This window comes from Panthera pardus, unplaced genomic scaffold (assembly GCF_024362965.1).
Source record: "Panthera pardus isolate Hobbes unplaced genomic scaffold, ASM2436296v1 HiC_scaffold_27, whole genome shotgun sequence".
Taxonomy (NCBI): Eukaryota; Metazoa; Chordata; class Mammalia; order Carnivora; family Felidae; genus Panthera; species Panthera pardus.
Genome location: NW_026526843.1, coordinates 105,320,474 through 105,347,276, shown reverse-complemented (window position 1 = coordinate 105,347,276; position 26,803 = coordinate 105,320,474). Strand labels below are relative to the sequence as shown.

General features: G+C 42.5%; 1 protein-coding gene across 3 annotated transcripts; it reads right to left on the bottom strand.

The window, feature by feature from the left end:
- Positions 1-1,885: 1,885 nt before the first annotated feature.
- On the bottom strand, positions 1,886-26,539 carry ACOT9 (acyl-CoA thioesterase 9). 3 transcript variants are annotated; one of them, XM_019433549.2, is made up of 16 exons: positions 26,380-26,538; positions 22,589-22,689; positions 20,883-20,909; positions 20,213-20,258; positions 17,900-18,070; positions 17,608-17,645; positions 13,738-13,821; positions 12,988-13,091; positions 6,963-7,036; positions 4,829-4,896; positions 3,984-4,095; positions 3,731-3,821; positions 3,469-3,554; positions 2,961-3,048; positions 2,655-2,805; positions 1,886-2,203 (listed from the first exon to the last, which is right to left on the bottom strand). In XM_019433549.2, the coding sequence occupies exons 1-16, from the start codon at positions 26,397-26,399 to the stop codon at positions 2,115-2,117; spliced, it is 1,350 nt and encodes a 449-aa protein (XP_019289094.1). In that variant the 5' UTR covers positions 26,400-26,538; the 3' UTR covers positions 1,886-2,114. The 3 variants fall into 3 exon arrangements, with proteins under 3 accessions (XP_019289094.1, XP_053747724.1, XP_019289095.1); XM_053891749.1 differs by lacking the exon at positions 26,380-26,538 and adding an exon at positions 24,793-25,010; XM_019433550.2 differs by lacking the exon at positions 20,883-20,909 and having other exon boundaries at positions 26,380-26,539.
- Between the last annotated feature and the right edge of the window lie 264 nt (positions 26,540-26,803).

Here is a 26,803-nt window from a genome sequence, read left to right as displayed (position 1 = left end):
GGCACGCACAACATAGTGCACAGCATATCAGTGTCAATTCTTCTAAAAAACCAGTGTTAAAGACACCATCCTCGAAGACCAACTGAAGAAATGTCTAAGCAAAAAACAAAGAACTTGGTAATAAATGCCTGAAGTAAAATTAGGATGTCTCGGGATGGACAACTCAGTACAAAACCACGTCCAACCCACATTAGGAAATTCCATGCTCAACACGTAATGGTGCTAGGACCAAACACTCACTATCTTTAAAGAGGGACAGAACACTAAATACCTAGAGCCTACTGTATGTCCTTCATACTTCGCTTCATCTCATCTTCTCCAAGTCCTGTATTAAAAATGAAAACCTAAAAAAATTGTTTTAATAAAAATCAAAACCTGTTGTTCTTATCATATGAAAACCTTTAATGGGAGGGAACATGTTCTGAGTTAAGATTCTGATATCCATACCTGAACTAGTAATTTAACTAAAAACACAATAAGCAATTTTTTAAAGTTCAATCTTGGCAAAATTCAAAGACAGCCCGTTAACAAATATCCTTTTTCACCTATCAAAAGGGCAAAGATGTTTAAAAAGAATAAAACTTGGCAAACTTCAGGGAAATCGATGAGTGAATGAAGGTCTCCAACTGTTCTAGAAGGTTATGTGAAATGCATATTCAAAGCCTTCAATGTGTGCACACTATTCTGACCTAGGTATCACTTCTCTGCAATTTTCCTAAGGAAATCATTTAAAGGTTAAATATTTTAGCTATTTAGGATATTTACTGGAACCATGCTTAGAATAGCAAGAAAAGTTCTAGAAAGAATCTCAGTGAATAAGCAAAAAATGTTTAAATGTATAACATATAATCTGTACGACAGCAGACAGTAGGTCTCTTCATTGAACTGCCCTTAACACATTCACACAACTCCCAGAGTCCCCGCCGAGTCACAGGTAAATCTGCAAAATGCTGTACTGAAGGGCCCAGAGAAGCTCAGGATGGTGCAAGTACAGTGTGGGGAAACACCTTGCCAGAGAGGACTCTTTTCTTCCCAAAAGCCTGGTTTTTGTCTCTCCCGGACTCAATCGACCTCCCATCCCATCAAGAAAGGAACTTTGTCTTGGCTAGACTCATGAGAATACCTCCCTTTGGGTTCCTAGGTGACACTGTGATCCTGGACACAGAAAGCAGTCCCATGTACTGGTCAAGCGTGCCCTGGCGCCACACTGCCTGCCTCTGAATGCCAGCACCACCACTTACTAGCTGTGAGACCATGAGCAGGTCACTTAACCTGTCTGTGCTTGAGTGACCTAACCTGAGAGGGTTAGAGAACCTACCTCTAGTGGTGGTAGAAGAAATACATGAGCTAATACACGTCAAGTGCTCAGGACAGTGCCTTAGCACATGGCAAGTGTTCAGCAAGCATAAGCAGCCATTATTGTCACTGTTCCTGTTTTTGAATCAGATATATCCTGGCCAGCTCCGAGCAGAGTGTGAAAAGCTATCTGGTGAACGAAAGAATGAACACATGGTCCTGTGTGTCCTCATACAGATCATCTCTGAACACCTCCTCTTGGTATGGCTTTAGGCTTAAAGCTTCCCACAAATCCTTCCAAATGCCTTACCTTTTGTTCGCTCCCTTCACCCCGACTTTTCATCTGCCTCCTGCCAACAACCAAAGCTGGGAAGGAGAGGCAGGCAAAACACAGAGGACTCATGTAGGGTTGATGGGATTTAGACAATACAGGGGAACTGCAGCGTCAGGCTTAAGGAATGCCCTCCAAATACCTTGGCAGGAAACTGCACATACGGATAGCTTGTGATAAGCTTAAGAAAAGAAACGTTTCCAACTGCATATAAAGGCATTCTGCCCTCATTTCTTTACCACACAGGAGGTGACATGGTAGGTTTCTAATTTAAATTGTCTTGAGAGTGTTTATTGTTTAATAACTCCCTCTTCCTCTGCCCCACCCAGCCACTCTCTTGTTCTGCTTTGCTGATCATCCTAAAGGTTGAATACATTCTTCTTCTCAACAGAGGATGAGAATAAAGACTGAAACCAAAACACTTGATCGGGCTTTCAACAGGCACTATGCCACCGTGGAGGGCTGCTCTTAAACAAGCATGGTTTTCCTAGGGTTCCACAAGGTAGTCCTTTCTCAAGTTCGCCGGTGCACTCATGGAGTTGAAATGCCGCTGCCCATCTAAATACAACATGGACTCTGAAACACAAAAGAGAGAACCATGGAGAAGCCCATGGCACCTTACAAAATCATTGTACGGACAGCTAGGCTACTTGGGAACAAGAGGGCAACAAGGAGCGTGCAAAAATGGCTCTAGGCAGGCCCTGTCGGGCTGGGGGTGTGCAAGGATCCTGAGGGGTGAGCCTCGACTCGTGCCCCTTTCCTGTGGCTGCACCAGTCTCTGACCACCAGTGGCCGCTTACAGCTGGACTGACCCTTCAGACGGTAGCCAGGTCAGGCAGAGCAGCGACGGCAGCCTGCAGGCCATGAGGCATCCTGGCCGTCAAGGCTGCAGACCCTTGAAAGCGCTATCTCCTAGAGATACGCTCTTGGAGCTAAGAGGCGTCTCTATGCTTCCTACAACAATTTAAAAGAAGAAAAATTTCTTTATACGTTCTTCCATTCACTAAGGACAGACATTGCTGCTTACCTCCGTAGGTTCTGGGGAAAACCAAGGGCACTTCTTTTTCTGACATGAACGTGAAATGGAAGACATTGGTGGTCATATGCTGTTTATTCGCAAGAGAGGCCACCTCACTGTGCACTCTGACTTGAATGTAATTGTCCCGAGTAAAGCAAACCTAAGAGATTTAGACCTGATAGTTAATCAAGTGCATTAGGAAGGGGAGAAAAGCCAGTCATAAGAGAAACAGTGGCTTTAGAATTAAAAAAAAAAAACCTTCTCTTCTGGGCCCGAATGATAAAAAATTTATTTCATCCCTCATCGCACACCTACCTGCGAAGAAAGAAACAGCAGTGATCCAACCTCAACGGGTTTCTGAAACATGATATCATCCACTGCTACTACAAACGGTCGGGAACCACTAACAGACAAAGGCAGAATTTGGGTCAACCACAAAATTCAGATGTCTATTTCTCCCCTAACAATCAGCTGAAGCAAAATGTGAATGATAAGAGAATAAACCTAGGGAAGGGACAAATAATCATACCAGTGAGAAATGGTAAGGGATGCCAATGTGACGAGATCACCACTCTATCTTTTCCTTTCTGCATTGTCATCACCTTTTCTCAGTAGGTCTTTAATGCACTAACTGACAAAGTCAGAGCAACAGCCTTTGAAAATGAAGACCAAGTGGAGGTGGTATCAGTGTGAAATTGATTGAAAAACAAAGCACATACCCCAACACATCCAGACTGGCCTAAAATGGTTCATTTCAATGGGGTACTGCAAACTGTCTCTCAGAAGCTGAATACTTTTACTGGCGCCACACTGCCAAACTCACCCAAAGTTACAAGCAGTAGCCCATCCAAGTTCATACGCTTTCCTCATAAGGAAACCGCCAAAGATCCGATTGAAAATGTTCCGCTCCTATAGGGCATAAAATAATTATTAACAAATACAAGCTCACGACCACCCTCATATACAGAACAAAGGAATTAACAATGCCACAGAACAGAGGTCAGTTTGAAGGCGGATCAAATTTTAGATGAGAATCACGAAAGCAAGTTATCCTCTTTAGAAGATTTTTCATTGGCTTACAATACCTGAGGGTGGCAAATTTCCAAGCTCTTCAGTTTTGAATCCTCCATCCACACCGCATGAGGGGGTAAAACTCGACTTTGAAAACTTATAGTCCTGTACAAAACGAGATTCAGGAAACCCTCTTAATGCCATGCTTTTACTGATGAAAGGTAAAATATATGCAAACAACTCCCAAGATGTTGAGGCCCACGTGGCTCTGGAGAAGGCCAAGGTTTAAATGCTTTCCCAACCTGGAATCTCACCACCCTAACTTACTTTGGATCGAGCGTGCTAAGAAACATCTCATGTATGGTTGTCCTCTCCTCGGCACTGGGAGCCATTTTCAGTAATGACGTGGAGCTGAAGGCAACCCTTCTCCCCTTGTTCACTGGAACACAGGACGACAAGGAGCTACGATCAGGAGGGTCCCACTGCAGCACTGCGGTTCCTGACCTTGGCTGCCTCGGACCCTACAAAGGCAGTATCTCCTGACTTCAAAAAGCCCACCGGAAATTGTACATATATCCCAAAGAAGGCTGCTGAGGCTACATAAAGTGTCCAGCGACTCCCTGCTTTCACACGGAAATTACACTGGCTCAGTGTGAGACCACTTAAAGACCACACTTAGACCATCCAGGGCGCCTGGGTGGCTCGGCTGGTTAAACGTCCAACTTCAGCTCAGGTCATGATCTCATGGTCCGTGAGTTTGAGTCCCCCATTGGGCTCTGCACTGTCAGTGTGGAGCCCACTTCAGATCCTCCGTCTCCCTCTCTCTCTGCCTCTCTCTCTCTAAAATAAAATAAACATTTAAAAAAGTTTTTAAAAAGACCATCCTGAACCAGAGCCCTGACCAGCAGTTATTTCACTAAGATACATTTCCCATTTTACTAAAATTGAGAAAACAAATTTTTGCACTTAACAAATATTGTCTAATCAGGAAAACTGTTAAACTATGGATTCTGGAACCAAAAATAAGGTATTTTTAATTTCAATAAATTCTCAGCATGAATAAGACTACTTGACTGGTATGAACAGTCCATACATGCTCTTAAATAACCTCTTCTGCAGTACAGCTAGTGTGCTTTGCAGAACCGTATCTTATTATAAACAAATTAATATACATTCTCCTTGTCTAAAGAGTTCTTCTTCCTCTGGGCTTTCAAGGATGAGTGGATTTACAAATGCTGGCCTAAAGAGAAGAAAAGAAAAGAATACAGTTTAAGAGGCTTATAAATACAGTTTTCCCCAGGAAAGGTGGAAGGTGAACAATTTACCCACTGGTTTCCAAGTCTCTGCTGTTTGTTTTAGGTAATGCTTACTCACTGTTTCATATAATAACCCAGGAACAAGTAAGGAGCCCTCTAGTTACAGAGTAAGCTGTACACTAGAAAGTTCCCATTATAAAAAGAACACTGCCTCTCACCAAAAAGTTTCCCCTGATTGTCATAACGAGGAAACAGTCAAAAATACACTGTAGAACATTCTACAGGAAAACTGGCCTGGACCCTTCCAAAAATGTCAACGTCTTCAGAGATAGAAAATGGCAGGGGGATGCTTTAAAAAAAACAACATAATAACTACATGCCATACATGATCTTCAATCAGATACTGACCCAGGGGAAAGAGCTATAAAAGATATTTTAGGGACAAATGGCAAAGTTTGAATATGGATTGTATATTAGATAATATAACTGTCTCACTTAAATTTCTTGGATATAATAAAGGCATCGAGGCTTTGTAACAGAATAACCTTATTATTAGGAGACAGATGATGGACTATCCAGGGGTGAAGTAGTCTCAAACTTACTTTCAAATGATTCAGGGAAAGAGTGTGTACATGTGTGTATTTATATAGAGAGGGTAAGACAAAATATCAATTGGTGAATTGAAGGTGAGGGCTCTCTGGGTGCTCACTGCATCATTCTACTTTTCTGAAGGTGGCAAATTTCTCAAAAGAGAAAACAGATAAAGGGGGGGGTGCTTTCACTGTGGTAGAATCCAAAGATTTGATGAAACAACAATGGAAACAATGGGAGAGAAATTTTAAATAATGCCACAGGGCCGGAAAGGAGTCCCCCACCCAGGGCCAGCCCCTAGGACCCGCAGGTCTGCCCAGCCCAGTGGGAAAGTGAAGAGTAGCATTCTACACTCACATCTGTTTGACCTTAACTCACTCTTCCAAGGCAGTTTTTCATGAGGCAGCAAAGATTTCTCAATGAGGACCCCTACCTCAAGTTTCTAATACAAATTAGATTCCCACAGGCCCCCAGACTCTGTCCTATACCAATAGCAATCCTGTACTATTTCCTCCCAGCCCAGAACCCACCCCCCACAGTTCAACAGTTTTTTCCCCCCGTTCGAATGCCTTCCGGGTGACTGCTATTAGGAACCAAGAATTCAACTTAAGGGGAAAAAAGTATGAAGCCAAATAAGTTAAAATCTGTAAAGTTCAATCTGACTTGGAATTGATGGTACATTAACTCACGAGGTCCGATATTTGTTGCTTTTTAATATACATCCTAACTCTGTCCACTGAAAAGGCTTAGAAATAATGACAAATGAGTAGAAAATATAGTTCTAGTGCCCAGATTCTGGTCTCTAAATACCAGTACTCACTAAGAGGAACCCCAAGACTCCTCAGAGAAATGGCTGATTCTGGGCCTGAGGAAGAAAATGTGTTAAGTGAGCCCAAGATATCCCACCGTACCAGAGAACAGGAAGACTGGCGGGGAAATGTGAAACAAGTTTACTCCAGGAGCCGGCTTAAAGGAGCTCCCACTGCCCAAACACAGTACGCTCTGAGCATCAAGAACAATGGCTGCAACTTACTGAAATACATTTACTATTAAAATCCATGAATTCATTGGCGCGCCTGGGGGGGCTCAGTCAGTTAAGCGTCCAACTTTGGCTCAGGTCATGATCTCACGGTCTGTGAGTTTAAGCCCCGCATCGGGCTCTGTGCTGACACTTCGGAGCCTGCTTCACATTCTGTGTCTCCCTCTCTCTCTGCCCCTCCCCTGCTCACTCTATCTCTCGCTCTCTCTCTCTCTCTCAAAAAAATAAACATTTAAAAAAATAAAATATAATAAAGAAAATAATACATTTTTAATAAAGAGATGAAGCAAATACGGCAAAAGTGTTAAAACTTCTAAGTCTAGGTGATGAGTATATGGAAATTTCATTATAGTCTTCTCTCCAGTTTTGTGTATCTTTGAAGTTTTCCAAAATAAAGAATTAGGAAAAAACAGCAATTACCCTTGATTTTCAGAATCACGAGCCACCATTACAAAGGTTGCATCCAAAACAGGACAAAATTCATTGCCGTGTAACTAAAGAACAGTGGAAAGAAAATACAGACATAAGAAATACATTTAACAAGAAGACCTATGACAATTCTAACAGATGTCATGCATGCTTTGGAAAGGGCTGCAATTAGAAAAAGAAAAGTGCTGGGGCACCTGGGTGGCTCAGCAGGTTAAGCGTCCGACTTCGGCTCGGGTCATGATCTCACGGTTCATGAGTTCGAGCCCCGCATCGGGCTCTGTGCTGACAGCTCAGAGCCCGGAGCCTGTTTCAGATTCTGTGTCTCCCTCTCTCTATGCCCCTCCCCAACTCATGTTCTGTCTCCCTCTGTCTCAAAAATAAATAAACATTAAAAAATTAAAAAAAAAAAAAAGAAAAGTGCATCATTAACCACCATCTGCTGAGTTGCCAGACATAGAACTAAGCTCTGGGTGGGACTGGAGCAAGACCAAGAAGGCTGTGGTCTTGGAAAAGGAGAAAGACACCCCAAAATTCAAACAGCACACCATGCGAGAAGGGCTGGGATGGACATGACCTACGGGCTTTGGAAGTGTGCGTGACTGAGACTCAAGGGCAAGGGTCACAGAGGGACCCTCTGCATCAATGTCACTTAACTGTCCTGCATTATGCAAAGTTCTGGCTTTCTTGAGGCCTACCTGTCCTCACAATGGCACACAAAGCCAGGTGAAGTGCCCACCGCTCCCATGGACATTAGAATATTCAGGTAACTTCAGTATGCCAGCTACCAGCACACGTTTGTGCCCCCTTAGCTGAGCGTAGGGGGCTCCCAAGAAGGGGTAAGGATCACTGGTCATTCCACGTAATGAGTGAAATAGTTACAATGTACAAGCCTTTGAGGCTTTGAGGTATTTCTTCATTCTCTAGGAATCTGTACTTCCAGGGAAGTTATATCATAAAGTCCTATCATAAGCTGAGGGCATACTAGGCTCACTCTTCAACAAACCTCCTCACTAGTCCTCCTCGCTGCTGTCTGTTCAGGCCCACATCGCCTTCCCCCTCAACCTTCTTCCCACATCTGCTCTAAGCTTGCTGGCAATATATATAAAGCTCTCCACGACAAAGTCCAGATTCCTCTCTGCTCACCAAACACGCCCCTCACACCTGCAACCTTTCCCTAAGCACACCTGACAACTTGGAGGTCTGGAATGTACCGTGCTGTTGAACGCCTCCCATCCATGCCTGAGCCTGGGCCTTCCTCACAGCCACCTTCCTCAAGACACTTTTCCCCACCCCTGCCCCCTCCCCAGGCAGAGTTCATCATCCCTTCCTTGGTTTGCCACCAGAGTGGAAACAAAGTCCTCCCTGAAAGTGGTACTCAATGTAACAGAGATGGATACTATTCCCACGGGGAACACTTGGAAATGTGCAGAACTGGTTTTGGTTGTCACACGGCTTGAGGGACATCACTAGCAGGGCAGGGGTAACCAAGGAGCTAAACACCTCACAGTGCGGGGGACTGTCCTGCATAACTAAGAATTTTTCCTACATCCAATGCCAGTAGTGCCTCTGTTGAGAAAAGCTGCATGATACTTAATATATTACAGATCCTCCTCGACTTACAGCGAGGTCACATCCCCACAAATCCATCATAAATTGAAAATATCTTAAGTCAAGAATGCATTTAATACACATAAACTACAGAACATCACAGCTTACCTAGCCTACCTTAAACATGCTCAGAACACTTATATTAGCCTGCAATTGGGCAAAAGCATCTAACATAAAGCCTCGTTAATAACAATGTGTTGAATATGTCAGGGAACTTATTTAATACTGTTCAGAGAGTATAAAACAGAAAAGCCATATGGGGACAGGCGGGTTGCAAGTGCGTCAGTCCTCTACCCTCCTGATGGCGTGGCTGACCAGGAACTACAACTCACTGCCACTGCCCAGCACCACATATCACCAGCCCAGAAAAAGATCAAAATTCAAACTTTAAAGTACACTTTCTACTGAACACTCTTTCACACCATCATAAAGCCAAAAAATAGGAAGTCAAACCACCCTAAGTCAGGGACCATCTGTATATCATAATCACCGACTGCAGCACGCTTTTCTTGAGGACAAAGACCATTTTTACTCACATTTGTATGCCTAGCACTTAGCACAAAGACTGGCAGATAGAAGATAATCAATGATTGATGATGTATATGAGTTGAGGCAGAAAATTATCAAGCACTACTAGAATGTAAACTGTAAGAGAATGAAACGTTGTTTAGCTCACTGCTATACACTGAGCACAGAACACGCATTCGATAAACTGCTAAGTGAATGTTAAATGAATGGACACGAGGAAGTGGGCTAGGTGACTCACACCCAGATGCTGCTTATGTCAAGGAGCCTACAGTGTAGTCGAAGAGAAAAGATGTGTTCATATGCAGCTCTGCGGAGGAGAAGAGCAGGTACCAGGAGGAAGAATCAGATGTCATGGGGAAGGAACAGGCACTATGAGCTGGAAGGATCAGGGAAGGATTGAGCATAAGGTGGCCTGGAAGCAGAGGTAGAATACGAATGTGTGGAGCCAGAACATGAGGATTTCTGGCAAGAAAAAAGAATAAGCAATGATACTCATCCTACTCACTCACTGTTTACATTATGGTTTATAATAATGAACACCTACTAGTGCCAAGCATCAAGAATGCAAAATTGAGGGGCCCCTGGGTGGTTCAGTCGGTTAAGCGTCCAACTTCAGGGCAGGTCATGATCTCTCAGTTTGTGCATTTGAGCCCCACATCGGGCTCTGTGCTGACAGCTCAGAGCCTGGAGCCTGCTTCAGATTCTGGCCTCCCTCTCTTTCTGTCCCTCCCCTCGCTCACTCTCTCTCTCTCTCTCTCTCTCTGTCTCTCAAAAATAAACAAACATTAAAAAAAGAATGCAAAAATGAGTAACTCCCTATTCTTTGAATGCTCAAAATGTCCTGCAGCAAGCTCTAAGAAGGTATAGGAATGATAAGTCAGAGGGAATACAGTTGTAAAGGCAGGTGGGAGCTAGTTTGTGGAGCACCTTAGATCCTAACTAGTCAAAAGAGTTCAGACTTTAATCCACAGATAATGGTCACTGAAGGGTTTGGAGAAGGAAAGCAATGTGATTTAAGATTGCCTTTATAAGATCTAACTCATAAAAATCTGTACAATTAACAGAGAGAGCAAAGACTAGAGGCAGGTAGACCATTAAAAGACAGTTAAGGTACTCACAAAGGAGGCAGTGAGGCCTTGAATGAAACACAGAGGCCGAGAGGAAAGGGAAGAAAGAACTCTCTGGTGGGTTACTATGGGTGATGAATTTGCAAGACTTGGCAAAAGGCTGTATAGGAAAGGACGAAATTAAAGATATGACAAAGGTTTGGACCCAGGGCAGCAAAGGGGGAAATGGAGGAGGATCAGGATTGGGAAGGAAGCTGAGGTACTCAGTTTGTCACACACCTGATTTAAGGTAGCAAGAGCACGTGTAGGAGGAGAGATAAAACAGGTGTGCAGAAAGATGAGTCTGAAGGTCAAGCCCAGAAAATATTTGGGACCACCTCCATAGTAATGATAATAAATGAACATTATTGTCAACATTTGATTAGTGGTTACTGTGTGACAGGCAATGTACCAACTAATTCCTATGGTTAGGTTGTTTTGTCATTTCATGCTTACCACACAATAAAACATGGTACTATTACTGTTTCCACATTACACTTGAGAAAATGCAAACTCAGAAAAGGTAAGTAATTTACCCACATTCACATGGCTAATAAGCAGCAGAGTTGGGATTTAAACCTACATGTACCTAAACCAGAGGCAAAGCACCTACCGCCAAGCTTCCTATCTGGAATAGAAAGGATCACTCAAGTCTTGAGTTACTAGTCAAAATGGTCAATGAGAAATACAAACTTAAAACAGAAGTTTGTACTTGTCTGACAGTGATTTTCATTGGCCCTCTCCTCACAATAAGTCCTGTAACTCTTTTCAACCTATTTGGCCCAGATTCAAATTACCTTGATTCCTATGGCAGGAATCTGAGCAGTCTAGGAATCAACGATGAAGATTAAAAAATGCAGACAGGGGCCGCCTGGACAACCCAGTCGGTTAAATGTCCGACTCTTGACTTCGGCTCAGGTCATGATCCCAGGGTGGTTGCATCAAGCCCCGAGTTGTGCTCCTTACTGGGCATGGAGCCTTCTTGAGATATTCATTCTCATTCTCTCTCTCCCTCCCTCCATCTCCCTCCGCCTCCTCTCCCTCCTCTTCTTCCTCCTCCTCTTCCTATTCCTCCTCTCTGCCCCTCTCCGCCCCTCAAAACAAATAAACTTAAAAAAAAAAAACAGTATGGACTAATCATAGCAGCATCCCCATCATGCTTACTGTGTTTTGTTCTAACAACAGTATTACTGTCAGCTATGACAACATGGAACTTAAAGAATCCAACTGCTTACAGAGAGCCCCAAACAAAAAACTACTTAACTATTTTGACAAAAACTTTAGTTACTGCAGAACAAGCTTTAGACTTTTTCCAAAAGGTGAAGTACTTCATAATTCCAGAAGAGAAAAAGTCTATCTGAATAATGAGCCTACTAAATACTCTGGTGTAACTGAAGAAGTCATTCTTTTTTTTTCCTTATTTTTTTTATTTGAGCATAGTTGACAATGTCACATTAGTTTCAGGTGTACAACACAGTGATTCAACAAGTTTATATGTTATGCTGTGCTCACCAGAATGAGTCATTCTTTTTTTTCTTTTGAGAGAGAGAGAGAGAGAGAGAATTCCACACAGGCTCTGCACTGTCAGCACGGAGCCCAAGGCAGAGCTCAAACTCAACCGCAAGATCATGATCTGAACCAAAGCTGGCAGCTTACCCGAGCCACCCAGGTGCCCCCAGAATGAGTCATTCTTAAATAAATTTTCACAATGAAACGTGGGACATACTCTGAATTATCTGATTTCTGTGCTATTATCCTCTTTGAGGTACATGTTTCTTGTCAAATTTCTTCATTTCTTTATAACAGCTACTCAAAGTTCTGCTCCTTAGCCGGGCTGTTCCTAACTGCTACATTTAGTCTAAGTGACTGTTATGGGTTGACTTGTGTCCTCCAAAAATATATGAAGTCTTACCCCTTGGTACCTCCGAACATACCTTTACTTAGAAATAGGGCCGTTTCAGATATAATCAGTTAAGATGAGGTCATACTGCAGTAGGGTGGGCCCTTAATCCCATATTACTGATGTCCTTATAAGAAGAGAAGAGGGGCACCTGGCTGGCTCAGTCGGTAGGGCATGCAACTCTCGATCTTAGGGTCATGAGTGTCAGCCCCACGCTGGGCACAGAGATTATTTAATAAAAAAGAAGAAGAAGAGAAGAGACGCAAAGACACAGACACCCAAGGGCGAAAGAGCACGTGGCAATGGAAGCCGAGATCAAAGCGTTCAAGCTGCAAGCCAAGGAATACCAAGGACTGCCACCAAACCATGAGAAGATAGGAAGAAGCAAAGAAGGATTCTCCCCCTACAAATTGTAGAGGGAGCATGGTCATGCTGAAGCCTTGATTCTGGACTTCTGGCTGCCAAACTGTGAGATAATTAATTTGTTATTTTTAGCCACCCAGTTTTTGGTACTTTGTTCCAGCAGCCCGAGGAAACTAACACAGTGACCAGTAAGTACCATTCGTGCCTGATGTAACTCAGACTTTTGTGAAATTCTCTGGGGCAAAACCAGAAATAAGCACCTTGACATGTTTTGAAAGTAATAAACAATGAACCGAGACACCAAACAAAGTGTCAGTCTTTGTCCAGGAAGAACACGTTAATAACCCACCATCTGCATGACATGAATTTTCAATTCTTTTTCTAGAACTGGTGAGCTATATACCTGTCATAGGTATAGCATAGGTAAAAAGCATAGGTAAATATGCTTTTCTTTCGCTGGGACTAGCTGGTTGTATTGGAACAAGCCAGCAACCTTTAGACGAATACATACCTGAAACATTTGCATCTTCACTTCCATGGATGTCTTCCCAACCCAGCTGACATGGCCACTGAACTTGATGTCCTGTTCTGGACTTAAGCTCGTCTTACACATATCTGCGAAACAGAAAGTCAATCTGAGTTCAAACCACACCCCAAATTTTCCGTATTACAAAAGGAAAATTTCATTTTATATTCTGGCAAATTCCACCACTTTTCCTTTTTTCTTTTTTTTTAGTCTTCAAAACTAAAAACAACGTTTTTGACATACAAAAGAGAACTGTATACCTTTTTGAAAAATGTAGACAATGCAAAGAATATAAAAACTAAAACTGGAGGGGCGCCTGAGTAGCTCACTCGGTTAAGCATCGGACTTCAGCTCAGTTCATGGTCTTGCAGTTGGTGGGCTCAGGCCCCACACTGGGCTCTCTACTGATGGCACAGGCTCTGCTTTGGATCCTCTGTCTCCCCCTCTCTCTGCCCTTTCCCCACTTGCACTCTCCCTCTCAAAAATAAATAAACATCATGAAAATAAATAAATAAACAAACATTTTTAAAACTAAAAAAAAAACTGCAATTATGCAAAACCCTTCCACTCAAAGATCATTTTAATAAATATGTATTTTAGTATATACCGTGAGACATTTTCAAACACATGTATACATAAAAATTTTTCCATAAAACAAAAATATTTCCTCTAATTTCAATAATCTCTTGTGATTACTAAGAATTCTAAGTATCCATAGAAAATAATATTGCTTACCAATCTTGTCCACCAGGGCTGTAACTATAGACAGAGGAGACGCCTTAGCTGAATGAATCTTGGTGTGCATGTAGCAAATGAGAACTGTAAGAAAAAAGAAGAGAACCAAAGAAAGGAAACACAAGATTATTGCTCAACATTTACAACTGAATCCCTGAATCCATAAAAAGTCTTATCTCGTTTTGAAGACCCAATCCCCCCATATCCCACTAGCAGCTTTATCCTAGGTCCAAAGACTTCTACACATTGAAGTGATTTGGGGATCTTCTAATCTGAGTACCCACTCAATTTTAGATTTGGTCAAGAAGCCGAAGTCTAAAGCCCAAGCCCAGCAGGTGGCCCATCACCACTCCACAGAGACACACTGCCTCAATTAGAAAAAGAACCCAGCACATGAGTCCAACAGCATCAAACATCTTCATAAAAGAGAAACAAATCACAAGGACTCAGCTATCTATTTTCCCTCTGACTCCTTATCATGAAGCAACCATTTCACTTAAAGTTATTCCTCCTTCCTCCTAACACCTTTGACTCCTACACCACCTTGAGACTATCTGTATACTTGCCATATTTTAATAAGCTAAGCATGCTTCTGTGCATTTAAAGTTGTATTATACTCCTGTGTTTAGTGGCCTCCCTGCTTCCCCCATGATTCATTCAAATTTGTATCTTCAGCCCTCAGGACATGGGTCTGCACCCAATAAATATTTGTTAAGTGACAAAAAAATCCTTCCATCCATGCACCTCCTAACAGATGCACTGGGGGAACGAGAGGCTAAAGGCAAGAAAGTCCACTTAAAGCCTCTGTGGTACCCATAGAATAAATCATATGTGCCTGGCCTATGTCAGTATCGATGGAAAAGAAGAGAATATTTTAATAATCTCTTCAATATGTTAATAATCTCAGGTCTCTAGCTTGCCTGACTGAAGATGGTACACCATTCACTGAAAAAGAGAATAGAGGAAGAATAAAATGGACTATTTTCAACATGTTAAATATGAGAAGCCTAGGGCATATCCAAATGGAGATGTCCAATAGGCGAGAGGGCAAAGTGATCTGGAACTCAGAAAAGCAGGGCAGGAAATGTAGGTTCCTAAGTATTCCACATACTGATAACAAGTGAAGCTCTGGGAGTGTACAGATAAGCAAAAAAAAAAGGGGAGAAGACAAAACCCTGGGGATAACCAACATTCAAAAGATCACTAGGAAAAGAGGAACAAGGAACAGCCGGAGAGGTAGAAGTGTCACAAAGCCCAAGGATGAGCTCAACAATATTTATCAGGAACCACAATAGGGTCAGGTAAACCCTGAAAAGCACCCATTAGATCACAAAATAAGGGGGGAAATGGAGAGCTTGGCAAGAGCAGTTCAATGGCTCTGAGGAACAGAAGCCAGCAAGTGTGAGAATGAGAAATAAACAGGAAGTCATGATACAGAGGCAGTAAGAGCTAATGACTTTTTCCAACTCTTTCCATAAAGTTAGCTCTGAAGTGAAAGAGAAAGATAGTTTGACAGTGTTCTAAGGGAAGGAGATTTTACCTACTTTCCATTATAAGATGGAAGAGCCTTGAATATGTTTAGAAGGTGAGAGAATGTGAAGCTGAGAAACGGCTTGCAATATGAGAGAGAAAGATTAGGTGATAAGGCAAGTTCTTTAAAGAACTTGAAGGAACAGAATCAAGTGGAGAGGTGAAAAGAATGGCCATCAACAGGAGGCAATGAGGAAAAAACAGGTTAATGCCAAGGGAGTCTGTGTATTTAGGGACACCTAAGTAAACCAAAGTCAAGAGTGTGTGTGTGTGTGTGTGTGTGTGTGTGTGCGCACGCGCGCGCATGTGTGTGTAGTTTTTGTTAAAATGCCAATAAGAATGTTTAACTGAATTTATTTAATCTGAAGAAACATGCAGCTAGGTATAAGCCTAACAATGGACTCATTTCTATATTGTAGAAGTCATTAGACCCTTTCTTTAAACCCATTCCCAACAGTTCAGTCCAAAAGTCATTAGTGAGAGCAAGCAAGGTAGCCCAGAGTAAGGTGCTAAAGCCCAAACAGGGCCGGAGGACATAAAAAGAGAAGGCAACAAAAGCAATGGCCCAGCATGTTGCAGCTTGAGCACAATGAGGAGGGTGACCCAGCAGAACAGGACCTGGTATGAATCCCAGTGAGGTGAGGGGAGCATCCATGAGAGGCTAGGGGTGGCAGAGATAAGAAATGAGCTACATACAGGGGGACCTTACCAAACAAGTAAATAGATTTAGAATAACGGAGCCAGCTGGAAAGAGGCATTACAAATATGAAAAGGGGGAAATGAATGAAACTGTGGTGCTGATCCAGAATTGCAACTGCCAGTATGAGCCCATGGTCTTCAGAGATGGATAAATAGACAGACATAGATATAAATTTATGTGCATGTGCAAATATTCTCCAGCTTTTCCACTGAAAGAACATGGGAGCAGTGACACCCCAGCAGCAGTGACCACTCCCAGTACCCCTATCTTGGTTTCTAATTACCATTCCCTATCAAAAAGAACCAGAGCCCCTTGGAGATTTGGCTGATTCCAGGACTGAGGCAGGGAAAGTACAAATGAGCCTAGGAGGTCTTATTGTGCCAGAAAGTAAAGAAGTGCTCAAAGAATGATGGGGACACATTAAAAAAACACAGAAGTCAGCTTGAAGGGATTGGGACAGTCCCGGCACAATTTGAGCACCACAAGAGATGACAGCAACATATTACAATCCATTCAATAAAATAGGAATCCTTGAGTCCATACTGATTTTAATACATTGGAAGTCTGAGAAGGAATGGAATGTTTATAAGATCTGAAATTACCTGCCAACCAGGTACTTATTAATTACAAAGGCGCAAAGAGTAACTTTACAGTGAAGAACCCCGACATACACTGCCTTCATCAGAGAACCAAAGTTAACATCCCAGTAATGGGACAAATGAGAATTATGCACCAGTTGATGAGATGCAATAAGAACACATCATCCCTTCTGTGATGTTCCTGCCAAAGGTGCATGTCTCAAATCCCATCTTGGGGAAGCATAAAATAAATCCAAATTGAAAGAAATTGTACAAAAGAACTGGCCTATAACCTTCAAAAGTATTAAGGTCATGAAAGTCAGAGAAATACTGAGGAGCTATTCCTGACACAACAATTAAATGCAACATGTGATTAAGAAATGGATCCCTTCTGGGGCACCTGGGTGGCTCAGTCAGTCGGGTGTCCGACTTCAGCTCAGGTCATGATCTCACAGCTCGTGGGTTCGAGCCCCGTGTCGGGCTCTATGCTGACAGCTCAGAGCCTGGAGCCTGCTTCAGATTCTGTGTCTCCCTCTCTCTCTGCCCCTCCCCTGCTCACACTCTTTGTGTCTCTCTCTCAAAAATAAATAAACATTAAAAAAAAAAAAAGAAATGGATCCCTTCTGCTACAAAGGACCACTGGTGAAGGCTGAGTTGCGTCCAAGAATCAAACAGTCTAATGTATCAGGGTTAACTTCCCAATGTTGACAGTTGTATTGTGGTTATGTAGGAGAATGTCCTGGTTTGTAGGAAATACTGTTCTCTCACATGATTCAAAGAAAAAGAATTCTTTGTACTGTACGAACAACTTTTCCAAAAACTTAAGACTTTTTGAAAAGTTATTAGAAAGAAGGACTACTCAGATTATAACTGTTCAGCAGGAATCTACATTTTCAGGAAAAAAATTATGACAATTCAGAGGCAATAGTTGCCCTTCTTTTACTGCTCTTTTAGAATGTCCTCATCTGGGCAAGTTAAAGAATTAAAAAGGCCCTTTCCAGCCAAATGATTCAATATATAGCTATAACTATCTATTTAGAAATACTAAAATAATACCAGTACCTCCTAGGCTGTCAAGATCCTCAAGAATCCTCCCAAATCTGTGAAACAAAGAACACTGTGATTAAATGAAAATCATGACGATCACCCCTTAAAAAATGAATAACACAGTTTGGGTGGATGAAAGGTTCTAAAATTGCAGCGATGACCGCACGACTCTGCAAATATACTAAAACCACACAACTGCACACTTTACATAGGTGGACAGTATGGTGTGTAAATTACATCTCAAAGTTTTAGTAACAAAAGAAATAAAAACAAATAAATTACATAAATAAAAAGAGTGCCGTTTTACCTGATGGTGTTTTGAACAGTCAAGTATTTCTCTCGTAATTCAGGCTGACTACCCAAAGGCAAGAGAACCTCGATATAACTGTCTTTCATTCTCCTGGGTGGCAGTCCTTTCTGTGACTGAGCCAAAAAACTCTGAAGTAATTTTCTTTCCTCCATTGCTTTCACATGGTCTCTGAGAAGAAAGGAGGCAAACTACATGAAACACAGGGGGCAGTGCGATCCCACATGCCATTGACATTCAGGCTGGTCAGACCCTATCAAAGAAGGAAAAAGGTCTGGACCTGCTCACCTTCTCTTCCTTCCCTCCATCCCCACTTGGCACTCAGTGAAATTAAAAACTTTCTGTTAAAATGTCTTGGGCTTATAAATAAAAAAGGTAATACATACTTGTAAGTGATATAAATATACTTAAACAAACCACATATTCACCCTCATCAAAAGGTGTATTCAAAAAATAGAATATTTCAAATCAAAATTAAAAATAGAGGGATGGGCACAAATACATATATGGGCTAAAGAACAAAGTGGCCACTGAATCCCATATTCCCATTTCTCACCTTGACAATTCTCACATTCTCTGTGCCCCCAACTCACTCTCTCTCTCTCTCTTTCTCTATGTCTATGTCTATGTTTATCTCTATCTCTGCCTTCGATTTCAGGAAACAGAGACAGAGGAAGAAAAATGAACTATATCTAAAAGAAGTATGAAAGGCAAAGCAAAAGGTAAAGAGGAAAAGTACATGAAAAGGAGATGGGAAGGGAAGACAAAGAAATGATTAAAGTGGAAAAGAAGAGACAGAGCGCCAAGGGGATAGGAAACTAAAATGCTGATAATGTCATTAATTAAGATAAGCTTCACTTATGAAGTAGTATTGCCAGAAAGGTTTAGCCTACCAAAAGTATAAGAGATAAAGAAACAAGTTAAACAGCACCAGGGAAATCCTGAACATAGAACGTTCTACACAACAAATGGCTTGGTCTCTTTAAAGTCAAGCTCATACAGGTGCCTGGGTGGCTCAGTCGGTTAAGCACCTGACTTTGGCTCAGGTCATGATCTTGCAGTTTGTAGCTTCAAGCCCCACAGTGGTCTCTGTGTGGACAGCTCAGAGCCTAGAGCCTGCTTCAGATTCTGTGTATCCTACTCTCTCTGCTTCTCCCCTGCTCACATTCCATATGTGTCCATCTCTCTCTCCCTCTCTCTCTCAAAAAACTAACTAAATAAATAAACATTTTTTTAAAAAAAACCTTTAAAGTCAAGCTCGTACACAAAAAACAGGAGGGAGAATAATTGTCTACTATTCTAGACTAGGAGCAACCAAAGAGTCATAACCACTAATGCAATATACAATTCTTTATTGGATCTTGATATTTTTTTAAGCTATAAAAGACATTTTGGGAACAGTTGAGAAATTCTGTACGGATGAGTAATATACTATGAGGGAATTACTGTATATTTCATCAAGTAAGAGAATATCTTGTTTGTTGGAGAGACACATGATTGCTGACTTTGTTACACAAGAGAACATATTTATTTATTGGAGATGTATGAAGTGTCATGATACCTATAATTCACTTATATGAATAAGTAAATTACAATTCAGCCAACATATGCATATTGGCAAATCTGGAAAAATGTAAGTACCAATCAAGATAGTAGAGACAGAGGTATTCATCTTTTCTACTTTTCAAAACATTGAAATTTTTCATATAAATAGCTAAAAAAGAAGTCATTAGATAATTTCTATACCAACAATAGATTACTGTATGTCTAGTGACTGCTTTTTCTTTTTATCTCATTTTAGTCTCAAAATTCTATGCACCAATAGGGATATTATCCTATTTCACAGCAGGGAAATACTGAGAGATCAGGTTAATTGTGAAGTGACAAGAAGTAATAAAGGAGCCAGGCTGCATCAAATAGAAAAACCAAGAAACTTGAGTTTTAATTCCCAAACCCTGATCCTTAATTCATTCATTCTCTCTCTGAGTTTCAGTTTCATCATATGTAAAAAAGGGACAGGAACATATGCCATAAGCATGTCACAAGTTTTGTAGAGAATCATTGAGGTAATATACTTGAATGCACTTTGAAAAATGTAGAGTACAGGTAAATGCCTTTATTTTATGACAAGAATGCATCAAATGATGAGTATGTTGGAATGTTGGTCTTCCCCGCAAGTAAAAAAAACCCTCTCAACCCATTTCCAAACACAGGGCTCCCTCCACCCCTACAATGAGACCATCAGCTGAGCCTAAATACAGCCTAGCATACCACTTTAAAGGTGAAAGGATGAATGAGCACAAGCGTGCTTACCTCCAGTTTGTGGAGACTCCTACTATCTCCCGCAACTTATCACGAACTGAAACAAAAATAAAGGGGTCATTCCAGGAAACAAAAATACTAGAACTGGATTATGGATATGAGTTGAAGAACTATAAAAAGCGACCCATGCACTCAAAAGCTTTAAAGATCCATTAATTTCCATTTAATGCCACAACAAACAGCTCAAGGAAGGGATCAAACCTGTGCTTCCCAAAAACGTGAAACAACTAACTGTCTCCTTAGTGAGAAAAAGAATACTCTGTGCCAATCACTGGGATTTACATACACAAACAAAACAGGGTAACTCCAATTATTCATCGGGTGGGGTAGTATCAGTGTCAGTAGGAGACCCTTTATGATGGAGATATTATGACCAAAATCCTCACCTAGCTTCTTATAGGCAGTTGGTAGAGCAGATTGATTAGTGCAGGGACTGACAGTGATACTCAAATAGGAGTCTCATTCCAACTGATCTTTCATATATTTATACTATCCTAATTGTTAGAAAAGTTTAAGCCACAAAAGTGAAGCAAAGATGTAAATCAAGGAAAAGCAAAGAACGTAATTTAATGTTAGTTAATGCCCAAAAAGTGCAAGAATGAATTAATGCAAAGAAGCTTAAGCACTTAAAGAAAAAGTCGATACTAATTACCACACACACCGTGATTCACATGTATAGGTGAACATGCTATATGGATAAAAGGAAAATAAATTAGATAAGCAGTAGAAATTCAAGACTAAAAAATAAGTCTACAGGATTTCACATGTTGATGTCATGTTTTTTTCCTAGCATTTATATAGGACTTAAAAGTATATATTCCAGTTATGGGAAATTAACTGTAGCAATACTTGGTCCTTCAATGGCTAAGTGATCAAAACCAAATATGGTTAGATAACATGCACTTAAACTTTAACGAAAAAATAGTTGATTTTTCTATCAAATAATTGTTATACACCACAAATTTGGTACAAACTCTAATTACAACTAAATCAGAGAGAACTGCAGAATATATGGGCATACCTCATTTTATTGTATTCACTGTGCTCCATGAAAGTATGTTTTGTACAAATTGGAAGGTTGTGGCCACACTGCATCACCGCCATTTTTCCAACAGCATTTGCTCACTTCATGTCTCTGTGTCACATTTTGGTAATTCTTACAATATTTCAAACTCTTTCGTTATTATTATATTTGTTAAGGTGATCCGTGATCAGTGAGCTTTGGTGGTACTATTTAAACTGTTTTGATACGTACACTGTGTTTTTAGACATAGTCCTATTGCACATTTAATAGACTACGGTGTAGTGTAAGCCTAACTTTTAAATGCACAGGGAAACAAAAAAATTGATTTCACTCACTGTATTCACTTTATTGCAGGGGTCTGGAACCAAACCTGCAATATCTCCAAGGTATGCCTGTAACCACTAGTAAATGTGTCTTATTTCTGACTTTTTTCCCTCCTGAGTTCCTTGAATAAAAGAATGGACAGGAAGTATGCCAAGTAGTACACAGACTACCGATGCTCACTGACATATAATGATTATTACTAGTTTAGTCAGAGTATGAATAAAGGGGGTAGTGAGGGCCAAGAAGTAGAAATTTTAATTAAATATTTGGGACACCTGGGTGGCTCAGTCAGCTAAAGTATCCGGCTTCGGCTCAGGTCATGATTTCATGGTTCGTGAATTGGAGCTCCACAACAGGCTCTGTGCTGTCAGCACAGAGCCTGGAGCCTGCTTCAGATTCTGTGTCTCCCTCTCTCTCTGCCCCTCCCCACTCACGCTCTGCCTGCCCCTCTCTCTCTCTGTCAAAAATAAATAAACATAAAAAAATTTTAATGAAATTTTAATTATATATATGTATATGCGTATGTATATACATGTGTACGTATATATACAATTTGTACCTTTTGAAGCCACAATTTTGTTCATAATGAATACTCCTAAACTGATATACACAGCCATAGTTTGCATATCAGACTAGAAATTGAAATTAACTTCAACTGAGCATGGATTAACTGTCCCTCTAACAAAACTATAGATCAGGAGCATTTAGTTGCTGCAACTGAAGGGTCCATCTCTTATGCAACAGGTCTCTTTTTTCTCTGCTTTACCCTTCAGTACCAACACAAAGAAAGTGGAAGCCATTTAATTAAAAGAGCTGTCTCCCAGGCTCCTAGGAACCAAAGCTCAAATTCTGAATGTGGTCTCTACCCAAAGTTATTCTGACCATCTTATAAATGAGAAGTTTATGGAAAAATCTACGTTTAGTATGTCTCATTCGCCCTAAAGTACCTATCTGTATGCCTCCCAAATAAGACAGGGTTTTTCACCACGTGGACCTAAAACACAAACACCCATGCTTGCCTTCATGCATGTGGAGGACTCTCTGTTTCTCGGGATTCTCGGATCCTTGAGTGAGTCCTCTGCCAGGAGCACGCAGCCCCTTGCCCAAGGTGGTACAAAGCCTACAAAACAAGATAAAAAACACTAGAGTAGGTTCTATGGCGTCCCGGCAACCCCCAAAACCAGCCCCTCCTCCCAAAACACTTAACCACTCCACACCCTCAGTATACACTTTCTTGTAAGGATCTGTACTTGTTTCTCCAGGGTCTGTATATTTGCATATGAGGCTACTCCATAAATCATCTAACTAGAGTAAACATTTCATGAGAGAAGAGACCAACTAGCTAACAATCTACAAAATAAATAAAAGATATCAACCAGGTTTAATGGATTTATTCTTGCTTTTTTATTAGCTTCAGAAGCCCTGAATCAATTTGGTAAACAGCTGAGTAAATTAATTATGAACATTTATTTTGTTCTTTATTATCACACCATATTTCCTCAATAAATAAGCTAAATCCAATTATAAGTTAATAAACTTTGAAAACAGAATTAACCCTTTCCAGACTCAGAGTATTTATTGTGGGCAGAAATTTCCTAATCCCCAAACAAAATAAAAATGATTTACCCAAATGCACCTAACCTAGTCTGCCAAAACAAGTTGTTTAAGTTGGTTTTGGTTCACTGTTTCTTAAGTGTTGACTCCTAACCACCATCATATCATGGATAACACATATATAATATCAGAAATTGACAAAGTAATCTGAATGCACAGCTGAAGAAAGCAAGGCACTGACAAGGTCAAGAACTCCAGATACTATTACTCATTCTAGTTCAAGTTATTAGTAAATTCTTACTACCTCATGCCGGGACAAGCAAGGACTAACTCCACTATGCCGCCCACCCCCCCCACCCCCGCCAAAACTTTCTTCATCTGTAAAACGGGGTAATTATAGTACCTATCCTAAGGGACTGTCATAAGGATAAAGAAGTTCACATTCACACATGCACACACGAACACATCTGCAGGCAAGCTGCTCTTTTCACAATCTCAGGCTACTTCCCTTTTACATATACAGCGCTGAGGTGGAGGGAGAGGAAGAAGGGTTTAATCACTACCCAACACCTCAGTACCACAGGGTTACTGGCTTATTCCCTGATAAGACCTAGGGAGTTTTACAGCAAAATCCCTAGGCCTTTAGAAGAAACCGTCAAGAGGCCTTGGGACACTCAGGCCGTAGGACTCCATGATTAAAACTTTCCAATGAAAGGAGACCAAAGAGCCCAATCTCTTCATGGCTTGCCTAAGAAGTCACAGAAGTCACCTAAGGTGTGAAAAGAAGGGTCTTAGCTCTGTTCTGGGTCCCAAGCTTAGGGTAGGTGTCTGGGAAGAGTTTCCAGTACAGTAGCAGGCAACGCCATTCATAGGCCCTCCACCCCGGGGAAATGCCTCAATTTAGAAACTAAACGAATTCAGTGACTCTTCCCTGAGTCTGGAAAAATAAGCTACAAAGACTGCACACTAGTCAAATAACCTAATCATCTTGAACAGTCTGTATTCATTTATGAACTCTTTGTCTCACTAAACAACTAACAGAGTACCTGCTTAAGGTTCAACAGGACTCACAAGAAAGGAAAGCAGGTTTATAAGAGTTATTAGTGCAAAGAAAAAGACTTCCAAACTGGGGGAGAGGAGATCAAGAAAGTCTTCCTGGGAAAAGGCACATGGCAAGATCATGGAGCTTTGTAGAAGGCCCTTCACATCATGTCCAATGTAAGCTAAAGTCAACTGTGGCCCTTCCCATAATGACTTTCACTCTGTCTAAACAGTGCTAATAAAGCTTTTATTTTTAAGTGCTATACACAAGAGAGAGACAGAGAACCTTTTTCAGCTGATAGCAAGATCCACAGGAATAGTGAGGGAGATCCAGGACCCCTAAGACAAATGACAGAGATCAGTCATTCAGAACCAGTATGGGCACACAAGGAGAGATGGCGCACCTGTAGCATGATTCCAGAAGCTGGAACAGGGGTGAGGCCCCTGGGGGCCCAGCCAGGCAGAAAGAAGCTGGAGACAGCTGGAGTGCTCAGCTGAAAAGGTTTGGGGGAGAGCCAGACTTGTCCTAGAGTCTAAGTCCCGAGGCCTTAACTGGGCAAGCTGGGAGGTGACACACAGAAAAAGGCATCCTCCTTGTCCAAGTAGCCTAATCAACCCCCCACCTCACCTTACAGGGCCTTGCTGCTCATTCAAGGTAAAGTTCAAATCAGCACCAAAGTCCTAGGTGCTGGAAGCCGAGCTATCCCAGCCTGAGCGGCAAGGCCCGGGCTGTGGACAGATTGGTGACTGCCAGGCGGCCCACCGACAGCGAAGCTTCTTGTCCTCCCACTTTTAGGTAATTCGGCCTTAAAACTACCTGGAGTAGTGTCTGCTGGGGAATTGCCCTCCACAGGCCCTCTGGAGAAAAAACCATTAGGAAAGAAAATAAGGTTCCGCCAGAAATTGTGCGGTGGAGACTCCTCTACTTACAGGAAGGATAGCCTCATGCCTTTGCCAGCAAAGGCAGCCAGCAAAGGAGAGACGTGGATTTGAAAGCCTCACTCCGGCAACTAAGGAGTGTATCTCTGGGCACAGGTGACTTCAACCCCTAGGCCCACCTGGCCCCCCGGGAGGCATTCCAGATGATGACTGAACCTAGTCGGTTTCGGTACAGAATGGTTAATTAATTCCTAGGTGCACTGTCTGAGAATGTGTGAGGCAAGGGTTTCTAAGGCGTTTTTGGCCCCCTCCTGGCACCTTGGACCGAGACACCACCTTGTCTCGGTCTCATGTGGTTAGGAGGTCATGTCCCTGTAACTGTTCCACTTGAGGTGTTGAGAAATGGAGGGCCTTTCATGAGAACGGCAAAGCAAATGCTTTATAGACTATAGATAATTATAGACAAATGCAGATGCATAATGGAATAATGTAAGAAATTAATAATCAAAGGGTATGCGGGAAAATTAGGGGAAAATCGCCATGTTCTTTCTTAAAGGTTGATGACACATAGGAACATTTTCAAAATTAGGTAATGTTAAAAAACATAGACGACGTATGTTACAAGGAAATCACTCGCATATATAATGCCACGTTTGCTACAATAAATCGGCCAGTTCAACACACTGCTGTTGTCTGTGCCCATTTTTATTTTTGTTTTTTATTTTAGTTTTGTTCTATTTTCACTTTTTCGCCCACGCCGTTCATCCTTCGGGAATCCCTGGACCTGCTGGAGCTGGACTCCGGCACCTAGGCGCACAGTCCTGACTGAGGTCCTGGCAGCCCAAGAGGTGCCCCGCAATCTCTCCCCACATTACAACACACTTAACCCGGAGTCCAAGTGGGTCAAGCACTTAACCCTAAAAGTGCTCTCCCAAGGAGGGCAAAGAGCTGTGAAGTAAGGTGGAGTGCTAAACGCCAGCTCTCTCACAAGCGGCTACCCCCAAACCACACCCGTGATGAGCAAAGAGAAAGGAATTTCAGGGAACACCCAACTTCCTCCCTCAAAGTGCCGCTTCGCTTTTAATATCAAACTCCGCTCCAGGAGTGGGGGTCGCGGTGCTTCACTCGGGGGCAGAAGGCACGCGTCCAGGCGTCGTAGCGGAAGGCGGGCGCCCCTTCCCACCCGGCCCCCTTTTCTCCCCCCCCCCCCCCCCCAAACCACTGCGTCAGTCTCGCCAGCCGGCGGCCGGTTCCTAGCGCCCGGACCCGCTAGCAGCGCGGAGGGCGGGCGCCGGCGACCCTCCCGAAAGGGCCACGCCGGACCCCTGCTACTTACCGCAGCGCCGCCCGCCTCATCTTGCCCTGAGGCCGCGCGCGCGACCAGAGACCCGGGCCACGCGACACAGCTGGCGGAGGGAAGTCGAGAGTAAGGCGAGCGCGAGCGCGGGACCAGACCTCCCCCTTCACGGCCGCACTCTCGCGGGGGCAGCCGCCCAGGGGCGGGGCCTTCCAGCCCAGAGGCGGGGCCTTGCTGGCCGGGGCGAGGGCTCTCTGCGGAGCCGGGTGGGCTCCGAGCTCCTGCAGCCTCGCTCATTGGCCGGGAGCCTGTCTCCGAGGAGATTCCCACTGGATCGGCAGCGCCGGGCGTGTTGCTGCCCACAGGACAGGCCTATCCCCGCCATTGTTGATTAAAGGCCCCACACAGCACGGCCAGGGAGCGGCGTGGAGGCGAGGGATCCTCGGAGCTTGTCTCCGTTATC